Source organism: Dioscorea cayenensis, chromosome 14 (assembly GCF_009730915.1).
Source record: "Dioscorea cayenensis subsp. rotundata cultivar TDr96_F1 chromosome 14, TDr96_F1_v2_PseudoChromosome.rev07_lg8_w22 25.fasta, whole genome shotgun sequence".
NCBI lineage: Eukaryota > Viridiplantae > Streptophyta > Magnoliopsida > Dioscoreales > Dioscoreaceae > Dioscorea > Dioscorea cayenensis.
In genome coordinates, this window is record NC_052484.1 from 18474594 (window position 1) to 18487310 (window position 12717).

The 12717-nt window shown below is 31.9% G+C and overlaps 3 protein-coding genes across 3 annotated transcripts in view; 1 reads left to right on the forward strand and 2 right to left on the reverse strand.

Moving 5' to 3' along the window:
- Window positions 1-1614: 1614 nt before the first annotated feature.
- On the forward strand, window positions 1615-6221 carry LOC120275628 (stearoyl-[acyl-carrier-protein] 9-desaturase, chloroplastic-like). The gene is made up of 3 exons (XM_039282254.1): window positions 1615-1791; window positions 4443-4944; window positions 5354-6221. Exons 1-3 carry the CDS (start codon window positions 1667-1669, stop codon window positions 5912-5914), a joined length of 1188 nt encoding a protein of 395 aa, XP_039138188.1. The 5' UTR covers window positions 1615-1666; the 3' UTR covers window positions 5915-6221.
- A 359-nt stretch (window positions 6222-6580) lies between these two features.
- LOC120275491 lies at window positions 6581-9992 on the reverse strand. The gene is made up of 4 exons (XM_039282091.1): window positions 9726-9992; window positions 7363-7981; window positions 7025-7216; window positions 6581-6853 (listed from the first exon to the last, which is right to left on the reverse strand). The coding sequence occupies exons 2-4, from the start codon at window positions 7969-7971 to the stop codon at window positions 6821-6823; spliced, it is 834 nt and encodes a 277-aa protein (XP_039138025.1). The 5' UTR covers window positions 7972-7981; window positions 9726-9992; the 3' UTR covers window positions 6581-6820.
- The window catches only part of LOC120276218 (myricetin 3-O-glucosyl 1,2-rhamnoside 6'-O-caffeoyltransferase AT2-like), a 6245-nt gene continuing 2136 nt past the window's right edge, over window positions 8609-12717 (reverse strand). Inside the window, exon 4 of the mRNA XM_039282940.1 lies at window positions 8609-8625. Within this exon, the coding sequence (XP_039138874.1) occupies window positions 8609-8625 (17 nt within the window). The remainder of the gene's footprint in view (window positions 8626-12717) is intronic.

Sequence of the window (12717 nt, forward strand, 5' to 3'; positions counted from 1 at the left end):
AGTCGGGAGCGTTTTCGAGTAAAGATGCCCAAAAGAAAGAGTAGAAAAGATGAGGGACTATTTTGGTGATTATACCAAAAAAGCATGGAGATATACATTTAGACATCAACCAGGACAATGAGAGTTATGTATATCAGGCATGAGAACACTCAAATTTCTTTGATTTTTTTAATAAAAATAAAATAAAAAGTTATTTGACATACATGTATCTAGAAAAACTTTCATAATTATAAATTTGTTTCAGCAACAAACAATAAATTATTAGATGAATAAAAACACAGAAGTCTTTGACAATATAATATGAGAAAACCGCTTACACACTCTTCTAAAAATAAATAATTGGTAAAAAAACCCTGTCATAATTATTTTTAGTTATATATTTTTATTGGATGTCTTTAATTCGTTATTTAGAAGTAAATTTACAAGTTTTATAAAAATATTGATTGATTGATGTTTGTTTTTTTTTAAAATTTTTATTTTCCAAAATAAATGAAGAGAAGGAGGTAAAAAGTAGTATTTTTATAAACAAATATTATTTTTATATGGGTATATAAATAATTTTCCCATTTCTACAAGTGCATGAAAGCAAAAAAAATCCATATATACCCCATATATATATATATATATATATATAATGTATGGTAAAACTACCTTTTCAATTAGTCTTTTGGTTTGAGAAGGATTAGAATATATATATATATATAGATATGTTAAAACTACCTTTTCAATTAGTCTTTTGGTTTGAGAAGGGTTAGAATATTAAATTTATACTTATAAGGCAAATCATTTAATAAGTTAAGTTTAAGAGTTTATGTGAAATTGGGACAAGTTAAATGTTGCTGTTTTAGGAAGAATATTCAAGGAACATTTCAAATTGAATCACTAAGAAATTATATTAAGTAGTAAATAGTCTAAATTATTAGTTTGTATAGTTATGTATGACAACCATATATGGTAAATTTTATGAGAATTTTTCAAAAAAAAAGAATTTTCAAAGAATATTCATGTTAAAAAGAATAAAGTTCTCAAGCCAATTATTCTTTTTTTTTAAAAAATTTTTTGTTTGAAAAAAAGTTGAATATATGAAGTAGAACTAGAATCAATAATCAATTTTTTTGTTATTTTTCTCTTGAATAATAATTTTTTTATCTATTATAAATTCTAAAAAATAGAAAAAGTCTTATTTTCATTAAAATAATTATTTTTTATTTGTAAGACCATTTTTTTGGTAAAATTAAGGATACTCTGAGTAAATGATAAAATTAGAAAAAAAAAATTCTAATCTAAATAAAACTTCGCATTATTCTCATCCTCACATTGGAATTGATTTCTAAAAAAAACCACAAAATAATACATTAAAATTATATATTTTTTTAATTCATTATAATAAATAACTAAAACTCAATAAAACTAGTAAAAAAAGTCTGCATTTCTCTATATTTAACATGAGCCCAAATAAAATAAAATAAAATAATTTTTTTTATATATTAAAATGGTAAAATCGTAAATAACATCAAATGGATGGCCTCTTTTTCTATATTCACAAACCATGAAAAATGGCTTTTTCTATATATAAGAAAAAAAGATTGATCCTTTTTTTCCTCCTCGTCTTCAACAAACGTGAGAGAGAGAGAGAGAGAGAGAGAGAGAGAGATTGAGAGCAGCAATGGCATCATCAAGGGTGGCCTTCCGACCGGAGCTCTTCCTTTCCTTGCAGTCATCGAGCTCCAAAAGGGGCGGCGTTGTTAGATCTCAACGCGTCTCCATGGCTTCCACCATACCATCCTCGAAGTGAGCCCTTTTTCTCTTGTTTCCTTGCTGGTGTGTAGTTTTGAAAATGATTTTGATGTTGATTGATGGTGTTTGATTTCTGTTGAATCTGTGTAGCTTGTGGGCGTTAGTTTCGAGGCGTTTTTTGGGCTCGGTTTGTTGAAATGTGTGATCATTGCTTGCTTTTTGGTGGTTTTTTTTAAAATTTAATTTTATTGATTTAGGGTTTTATTGGCCGGATTTCTTGATTTGGTTCCTAAATTTAGCTCCTTTATTTTGCTATCTTCTTCTATGTTGGTTTTTTGGGAATTGTGGTGATTCTTTACTGATGAATTATGTTTGATGATTTTTTCTTTTGTTTGTAGATTTAACCAAAATTTTCGGTTGGTGTTTTGGGGCTATTACTCGTCGGGATTTTAGTTTTCTTTAAAATTGGATGAAATTTTTATCCAACTTACTGAAAATGGATTTTGATTCTCCTTTTCTTGGATTTGATACGCTTGTAACGAGTTTATCTCTCTCTCTCTCTCTCTCTCTCTATAATTCAATATATTATAAATTGATGCTGGGATCGGATGTAACAGCTGCTTTTAATTTTGGTTGCAATAATTTGGTATCTCTGTTGCTTTGGATTCATTGGGATGTGACGCTATCATTGGATTGTTCTCTTTTAAATCAGCTTGCTCAGTTTGTTGTTAACATTTCGAATTTGCATCTCTGGTTAGTCTTCTAGTTCTATGAATCGTTACTGTTTTTATGGGCCATTGAAAATCTTGAAATTTTTTGTGTTTCCCTTGAATGGGGTTGTGGGTGAATTTTGTAAATTTTGTATTATTGAGAGAGTAATCCAAGAGGTGTATAGCAATACCTCTAGTTTAGTTTGACATGATGCAGAGAATCTCACCTATCTATTTATTTTTAATCTTTTTTGCATGTGTTTGGCTTTTCTTTGTGTTTGAGTGGAAGGGTAGCTGAGCAAGCATTTCCTCCAATTTGACAAAATCTATGCATGTTGCTTTTCACTTTTTTTCACTTTTGTGTTTTTTATTGGAAGCTTTTGTGGATTGCTTTTGACTAATTTTCTCTTGATTGAAAAAATGATCCTTGCCAAATCTTGCATTGTTTGTTGAGGTGTTGGTTAAGAATATGTCGTTATTCTATCATTGACTTGTTCTTGCTGACCATATGCAACCATCCAACTAAGTTGAGAAAGACAATTAAGGGACATAAGCTTTCTTGGCATGGTTATGGTCATCTTTTGTTAATAAATTTCTTGTGAGAAAGGGGAAAGTGGAATGAATTATGTGTTATGTAATTCAGTAATCCTCATACATGATTTTCATTTGCATTAACACACACAACAACAACGACAACAACAACAAAAGGCTATATTTCAATACTATTAATGTAGGCTAAGAAAATCAGTAAAGACTATTCTGTTCAAAGATCAATGACAATTTCCATCCATTGCTTCTTCCTTCTTTTCTTCTCACTTTCTTTTTCAATAAGCTCTGTCTTCGATATAAACCATCAATTACTCTTTATTGCCCTTTGCATGCTCTCCATTAATAATTTTTCTTGTTGTAAGCCTAAGGAATGCTAGTTGGGAATTTTTTTGTTGGCCTAAATTTAAGTTCTGTGTTTTTTTATGGGAAATCAAGAAGTGGTCCTTGGTAGGCTTTTCATTTGCTTGCTTCTTTGGAAAACAGTGGCTCTTTCCTATGCATTTTATGGTTAGGAAATTGTAGTTGAATTCTAATTGTTTTAATCAAGTGTTCATATGAAAAAAGCTAGCCAGTTGGGATTTTTATATTATATGTATTGTTGGGACCAACTCTGAGGTTGGTCATCATTTAGATTGCCTTTATGGTGGAAAAGAAGAGGATAGGAATGATCTGCTTGGAGCAATCAATGCAAGAATACAGATGTCTACTGGGCATCACCACATCGTTGATTATGCTGATTTGGCAGAATGATCTGAACACTCACAAGTTGTTGTGACAAGGAAATAGGATGCCCCACAGCAAGAAGATAATTTTTCAATATCTAGTCCATAAATGCTATTGGGTTTCTTTTAATATTTAGTAACAATATAATTAGCTCTTAAATTGTGAGAAATTGGAGAATCATCACGGGATGAATTCTATAGGGTTTTGTGATCTTTTTTTCTTAGTGTATCATATCTTTGTATCAAAATGTGATTGTTACCATAGAAGTGCTTTTAGATGCTAATTATATGTCTTTATTTGGGGTTTATCTATGGAACACCTGGTCAAGGAAAGCATATATTTTGCCAATAGTGGAGTATAATTTGCTTTTCTTATAAATCATATATATATATATATATATAATCATTTTACCAATGAAGTTCTGCATATTTTGGCACATGGATTTTCCCAGTGATTAACGAGCTTTTCAACCAAAGTCTTTGATTGCATGATCTGCCTTTACTTCATTTTGTAACTCCAGCTATTTTAGTTCCACCATTACTTTTTTCCAACTGGTGGTGAGTGATATGCATCTACAAATGACCATAAGCAGTTTCTTAATTGAAACCAAGTGGAAATCTATGTTGTGCCGTACATTCATAATGCCATAAATTATATAATTCATCATTAAAGTTCCTGTGAAGGATATTTTGTTAGGAATATTAAATTTATTTATCATTTCAGGGTTGAGAATCAGAAAAAGCCTTACAAGCCTCCCCGTGAGGTCCATGTTCAAGTTACTCATTCCATGCCACCTCAGAAGATTGAGATCTTCAAATCATTAGAGGATTGGGCGGACGATAACATCTTGGTACATCTGAAGCCTGTGGAGAAGTGTTGGCAACCACAGGATTTTCTCCCAGATCCTTCCTCAGAGGGATTTTATGAACAAGTTAATGAACTGAGAGAGCGGGCCAAGGAGATTCCTGATGATTATTATGTGTGTTTGGTTGGGGACATGGTTACCGAGGAGGCTCTCCCTACTTATCAAACAATGCTCAACACCCTTGACGGTGTCAGGGATGAAACTGGTGCAAGCCTTACGTCTTGGGCTACCTGGACTCGGGCATGGACTGCTGAAGAGAACCGACATGGGGACCTTCTTAATAAGTATCTGTATCTCTGTGGAAGAGTTGACATGAAGCCAATAGAGAAGACAATTCAGTACCTGATTGGTTCTGGAATGGTGAGACCTAACTGTGAGTTCGGGTTTATTGATTCATTTATTTATTTATTTCGTTTTAATTGTTAATCACAGTAGCTACATCTCTTCATGCTTGAAAATTTGTCAATTTGTCAGAAAAAGAAAAAATCATTCACACCAAGAAATATCAGTACCTCAAGCACTAGATTACTTTTGAAACTTTTAGGCTAGAGATTAAGCATTACTTGCTGCTTCTCTTCTATCCTTCTTTGTGATTGGTCCTCTTAAACAAAGAGAGAACATTTCTAGTATGTCTTGGGTAAAATTGATTATGCTAGTGGAAATTTTAAGATTGTTTTATGCCAATCTTGTTCAACCTGAAGTCACTGTTGCTCTGCCTGAAACATGTCACTCCAGTTGATTAATCGCTAGCTTTATTCTCTGCTTTTAGGATCCAATGACTGAAAATAGTCCCTACCTTGGTTTCATCTATACCTCCTTCCAAGAGCGAGCAACTTTCATCTCTCACGGAAACACTGCTAGGCATGCCAAGGAATACGGTGATGTTAATCTGGCACAAATATGTGGAATTATTGCATCAGATGAGAAGCGCCATGAGACAGCATACACCAAAATTGTAGAGAAGTTATTTGAGATAGACCCAGATGGCACTATTCTTGCTTTTGCAGATATGATGAGGAAGAAGATCTCAATGCCAGCTCACCTGATGTATGACGGCCAGGACGACAGCCTTTTCCAGAACTTCTCATCAGTGGCGCAGCGGTTGGGTGTCTACACAGCAAAAGACTATGCCAATATACTCGAGTTTCTTGTGGACAGGTGGAAGGTGGATCAACTGACTGGCCTTTCTGGAGACAGTAGCAAGGCTCAGGACTACATCTGCACTCTGGCACCAAGAATCAGGAGACTCGGAGAGAGAGCTCACGGAAAGGCCAAACAAGCATCAACCAAATCCTTCAGCTGGATTCACGGCCGGGAAGTTCAACTTTGAGCAAACTCTACAATCCAAAGAGATTCAGTTTTGAGTTGCTAAACACTGCATCATTTCACTGTCTATGGTTTTTCTCTGAACCGTCGATTGGTTAACCGGGATGGTTGATGGTTGTAGATACTACCCAATTGCAACATCAATGGAATTAAGGTAGTGTTTACTGTTTTGGAAAGCTCTATGTAATAAAACTTTTTACTTCTTTTTTCCTACTTGTCTTAGTCTAAACCATGTTGAATGTGAGTTTGATGACTTCAGTTCTTTCTGCTAAATTTCTAATACATTGTTTTGCAAGAGCATTATCTTTTCATTTGTTGAGGATGTGTGGCAATTTGTTAGAACTAGTTGTGGTTGTTGATAGTTTAATCTGTTACGTTAATTTGGAAAAATATAAATTTGAATATATTAATATAGTTTTTGATTCTATCATAAATTGAGTCAGATTTAAAATAATATGTTTGATTTATATTTAGTTAAAATAGATTATATATTATAGCTTTGAATAGATAAAGTCTAGGTTTGTCAACCTGTTACTTATTTTGCAGCAGTAAATGACATCTTAAAAAAATCATCATGGACCCATTAATGAATCATTAAAGATAACACAAATGATTATTCAAGAAATATTATTATTAAATATGATTATTTTCATTAAAATCATCTTGATTCTTGAATGCTAAAAAGCAAAGAACAAGTGGTCTGAATATATCTGCTCTGCTCTTACAAATCTCTAACAGTAACCAATAATTTAACAAGAGTGATACACGTATACAAATTGAAAATAATCACTCTTGTTTTATAATGAGTAAATAAAATAAAAGGAATGCTTTTTCTTCCATGATTCATGAAGCACCATTTATATTGTGATATTCCTCCGACAATGTATTTACAGGTGCATCGAAAATTGCCTCATTTAATCCGCATGCCGAAACATCCACATCTCTGAAACACAAGGCAAAAAAATGCTTAATATATAAGTAAAACAAGAAATCAACAAGTTTTCTTTATGTAAATCAGATTGTTTACTAATTTTATTATCGATCATAAACAATGCACATTTGCAAATGAATGACGAACCGATGAAATTGGACCGAATTTAGTGAATATGCTTACTGTGGATTTGGGGCTCCTATCTTTCTTCAATTGATCGGTCGGCATTGGATCATGGGAAATGACACGAACTTGTTCTGAACTAGTTTGCTTCTCCTCCTTCATTCTGCTGAAAATGTGTGAGTATCCATCAGCCGATGACGGATCACACTCATCCCATTCACCGAACTTCGGCACAACAGAAGTTTTACCATTCTGTGATTATATCAAAACAACACCTTCTTACAAAACTACTGATTTTGATCACTGAAAACAAAAAAAAATTTTCGCTTTTGTTCAACTATTGAAACTAAGATTTTTAGATAAGAACCAAAACTGATGATTTTCTGATGAGTAGTTACCGTTTCATCGCCTCTACTAACAGGACGCATTTTGGAAATGCTGGAAGTGCTTGGAGCAAACCCATAACTGGCCTCTCCTGAGCCTCTTCTTTCCCAGGAAGATGGAGAGATTCCATGACCTTTGTTAGTAGCAGACTTTGTCTGATGCTGGAGTTGGAAGGGAGCTGGGTCAAAATCATATCCATCGTGAGTTCTACTCGGCTTCTGCAGCTGATCATCAGATTTTTTGTCACCATACCGATGTCGAGGTGGACTTGAAGCAGGTTTTTGAGGCCTGGAATCATAATGGGAAGTCGGCCGGAGATGAATTTTATTATTTCCTTTGTTTTCATATTGCCAATTCTTATTATTTTGATCTTCCAATTCAGATTTGTATTTCATGCCTTGTGACGGCGGTGTCCTGCTCTTTGTCCTTCGATCCTCATATTTCGGTTTGGTTCTTGTGTCTCGTACATGAACCGGTGAAGATTCTTTAAATGTGTTTGGGTTATCAAAAGGATCATTTGGATTGAACTTCCCTGCCGTAATTATTACCCATTCTTGCATTATCAAAATACTGTGTATATGGAACATTGTCATCAATTTCCCAGTTCCCGAACTTAGGAACATGTGCTTTTTGCTGCAATGACAAATGAAAAGCTTATCATCAAATTGAAATAAGAACTAGTGTGATAAAAGAAGTCAACAATAAATCAATAGGAAAGGATTTGCTTTGTCCTGTTATAGTAACTATACTTCTCAGAAATGTTGAACAATTTCTTATTTGCTCATCATCAATAATGCAATAGAAACTCAAATTAACAAGCCATCTATAAGTTTCCTGAAAAATACTCACCAAGAGTTTGAAGGGAAATTCATGTAGCAAAATTGTTAATCATAACATCATATAAACTGCATAAAACTACCAAGAAGTTTTCGATCGTTTTAATGTGTTTCGTGCAACTAGATTTAACAGTTTCAGTATCCTCACAATCACAAACTCTCAGCAGGATATAAAACATTTGTGAAATTCCAAATTCATACTTGATCACTAATATCATAAAACACATGTTTAAGCAAGGAAACAAAAATCAAGGAAAAGAAAAGGAGGCATGGTAAATGTTGAGATGAGAAGAAAACTAAATCATATCGATACTTTTTGTGTTCATTCAACCAAGGAGGGAAGAACGCTTTTGTTCTTTCTTTTTTTCCCATTTCTACTCTTTAGAACACTGAAAACATTGCAATGTTCTAATGTCTCTCCTTACTAAGATGAAAACAGAACTGAAAAGAATTATAACAAGAAATTCAACAACCAAGATTAAAAATCATATGAAATGAAAATTGTTACCATAATCGAAATACAAGTCACACTGACAGTGATCACAGGGTGGATGCAAAAAAAAAAAAATGGCTTAAACCTCCACAAAAAAATCCCATAAAAGCTCATCTACTTATACACCACAGCTTTCGACCACTAATCCCTCAATACTTTTATCCTTATTAAATGAGAGGAATGTATTTTCCAATAGCTAATATCTAGAGGTGGTTGAACCACTCCTGTATGAGAGATCTATTTAATCGTTGAATCATTCAACAACAAAAAGAAACAATCCTTAAGATCAAAGAAACAAACATGCCAGACAGTCTATGATTTTTGTTTCTCATTAATGACAATAGAAAGGAACAAGAAGCCGATCTACTTTACTCAGTTAATGACTTTGTCCCGAGAAAACAACATAAAACCAAAATTGATTCAATGGAATGAGATTTACATCTTAAACTCCAGCTCACAAAACCTCGAAAAAGAAAAAGCATGAAACTCCAAGATACCCCCAACCATGTTCCTCCTTTTGAAATCTAATAAAATACCAAATGAAAGAGTTCACCAATAAAAAGGTTGCAACTTTTTCTACATAACTTTTGGCATAAGAAAAAAGAACATAAAATTTCATCTTCTTCATTTAGCAAACAAAAGAAAAAAAAAAATCTATTTTCATGCTTGCTCTCTTTACTGTTTCTTCAAATTTCCACAAAATCCAAAACATTATAAAGGAAATTAAAAGCCAGAACTTCAGCTTCCCAATCCCATTCACTTCACAAAACAGAGCAACTTCAAACAGATTAAAAGCCCCCCTATCAAGCAATCAACAAATCTAAACACAACCCTAATTTCCCAAATATATCAAAACCCTAGTTCACTCTATCAATCAAAACACATCATTCAAACAACAAACTAATCCATAAATCCTTCCTTTAAATAGATCAAGCAAACAAAATCAACACATTAGCAAAACCCAACTGCCAAAATTCCAACTTTCACAATCCAAACAACACCAAACACCCAAAAATAATCATAAAAAGCTTTTAAAGGAAAAACTCACCGCCATTTAAATCCACTAAAGCTTCCCACCAGAAGCAAAACACCTGCAAAAATGACTGAAAGGCAGCTCCTTTCTCTTCTCAAGATTTCCAAATCCCAAAGGGCAAGAGAAATACTATAAATTTAGCATCAAAGGAGAAGAATAAGAACAAAAGATGAAATCAAACCGGCTCTCCAACGTCGCCAAGTTGGATTTTTCACCACAACACTACAACACTTCTCAAGCAATCTGACAAAATTTGGATTTAGACATTGTTTTGTCTAGTATTTTTCAGGACAACTTCTTTATAAGAGTGGTTACAATCTCAATTCATTGTCAAAAATTCTTTCCTTTTTTTGTGGATGAAAATGGTTTTCTCTCGTTTGTCTTTATGATTCCAACAAAATACATGTTGGCTTAATCAATGGTCATTAGTAATTAATTATTTAACCAATTATATTAAATTTCCCTCTTTTTGTTGGAAATATAGTCTACATCAGTGCCGATAAGTGTAGAATTAGTTTATATATGAGATGATAGTGTCGGCACCACCAAGCTCTCGAGACTTTTGCTGTATAGACCCCTAAGTTCTCACATGTTCCATTTAGAGCCCACTCACTACTAAAATATAAAAATCCAATACTAGATCGAGCTCAGCGAAAACGATCCCGATAAAAACAGCTTATAGTGGGATAAGAAAGACTGAGGCTCCGTAGCGAACACGTATCAGTTTAAAACAGGGACGACACAAGAGCTGCATGTGTCACGTGCGTAGTGACCTCGAGACACAAAGAGTAGACAAAGTCCTGCGAAAATGCGACCTCCTGCAGATTGAAAGTCGAGCAAGTTCAACCGAGTTGAACTCGAGGGAGGTGTCTGGAAATATAAGACCACATCAGCTATGATGATAGAGTCGTAATGGCTTATATATAGATGATAGTGTCGAGCCCACTAAGTCTCGAGACTTTTTGCTGTAAGCACCCCTAAGTTCTCACATGTGTTCTATTTTGTAGACTCCATCTACTACTAAAATATAAAATCTAACACTTTTTTATTCAATTTTTTCCAAGTAAAGCATTTAATTTTATACACGTTCAATATATACAAGAGCGCGTCACGTGTGAACGGTTATAAACGTTTATATCTCTTTAAGTGTTATGCATAGTGCCCACAATGTCGAATTGGATGCACAGTAATTTGATCACAATCATCTCATCATTAAATATACATTAACTCAACAAATCATAACTGTTAAACTTTAATTTTTACTAACATCTTTTATGAGAGATTTAATAAAACTAATCTAATACTCTCATATCATTTTCACTAAATAAAATGGTTTGGGCAATGTTACTGACCATGTTACATTTTCTCTCCACACCAGTTTATGTATGTCTCTCATCTTGCGTCCCTCTCTTATTTTTGTCAATACGTGGGGATTCTATTAATGTCTATAGTTGATGTATATATATATACACACACAAATACAATAACTGAAATGCTATTTGAAAATTTTAGATGTGTTTTATTTGTATTGTTTAATAGTGAGTGGGAATTAATTGAAATTATTTCATGTTTATAATTTTAAGGTACAACCTAAAAATTTATTTAGTTGATGAAATGAGGGGTTTTTTAAAAATAAAGATATTTAATAATTTAGTGTAATAATTAAGGATTAATTTTTTATATATATATATATATATATGAATTTTTTAAAATTTAATTGATGAAATTAACTAAGTCTTCTATTCCATGATGGTTCGTTAATTGTTTTATTCTTAGCATTTTTATACTATTTTATTTATATTTATGTTACTAATTCAAAAGTCTGGAGCAACAAGCCATGGCCGGCTCATCACCAAAGTCAATAATTTGAAGAATTTTTGGCATTTATTTATAAAAAAATATATGTCCTATAATCTAAGTTGAGAATTTATTTATTTAAAAAAAAGGTATTTTTATTATTAGTCTTGGTAATCTTTTCTATATTTTTGACTAATTATATGGCAGTGAAATTAGGACCAAAGGCAAGGCATAGAGTAAATAACAGTGTAGTCATGTGAATCATAAATATTGTGAAATGTTATTCATTAAAATAAAACATTAATAAATTAGAAATGGTCTTCTTTTTGTTTTCATAAATATTATTACAAAAATAATGCTAAAAAACTCTAAATTTCTTGTAGTACTAGTGCTACTACTAAACACGAAGTTGGTTGTTATGACTAAAATTTTCATTAGTGTTTATTAAGTGTTATTTAATAATTAAGTTTTTTTTTTTATATTCTTTAGTGTAGAACACACAGCTTTGACATTATTATGCCATGAAGGATACATGAAATCACTATGTAAATGAATTCTAATTAAGGTAAAATGGTTGTTTTTTTAATACAAGAACGTAATATTTTATAGTTATATCAAAAAAATTCAATTAAACAGAATTTTTTTCAAAGATATATGGATAAGCGATGTATCAGGTATATACAGGCAATGGCGGAACCAGAAGAAAAAAATAAAAAGAGTGCTGATTTAGAACTAAAAATAAGTTTTTGAGATTTATTAATTTTTTTTAAAATATAGTTATATTAGTTGAACGACATTGTTGTTTAGCAAATCTAATTAAAAAAAAAGAGGTTATAGGGATACAATCATTCATTTTTTTATGTAAGACTAAGTAAAAATTAAGGGCCAAACAATAAAATTTTATAAATATTATATATATATATATATATAATGTTACATCATAGCTTATAAAAACACGGGGTTAAACAATAAATTTTTAACATTTTTCTATAAATATAATTTTTATTCTGTATAAATTGATTTTTAATAAATGGAAGGGCAAACAATAAAGTTTTGAAAAAAAATAATTTTTTATACTATATAAATAGATTTGTAAAATAATAATAAATTTTTTGCTTTGGTTCCAAACATTATTTTTTTAAAAACTATCGATATTAATTTGTAACAAATTGTTATTTTTGAAATATATATATATATATATAGTTAGAGA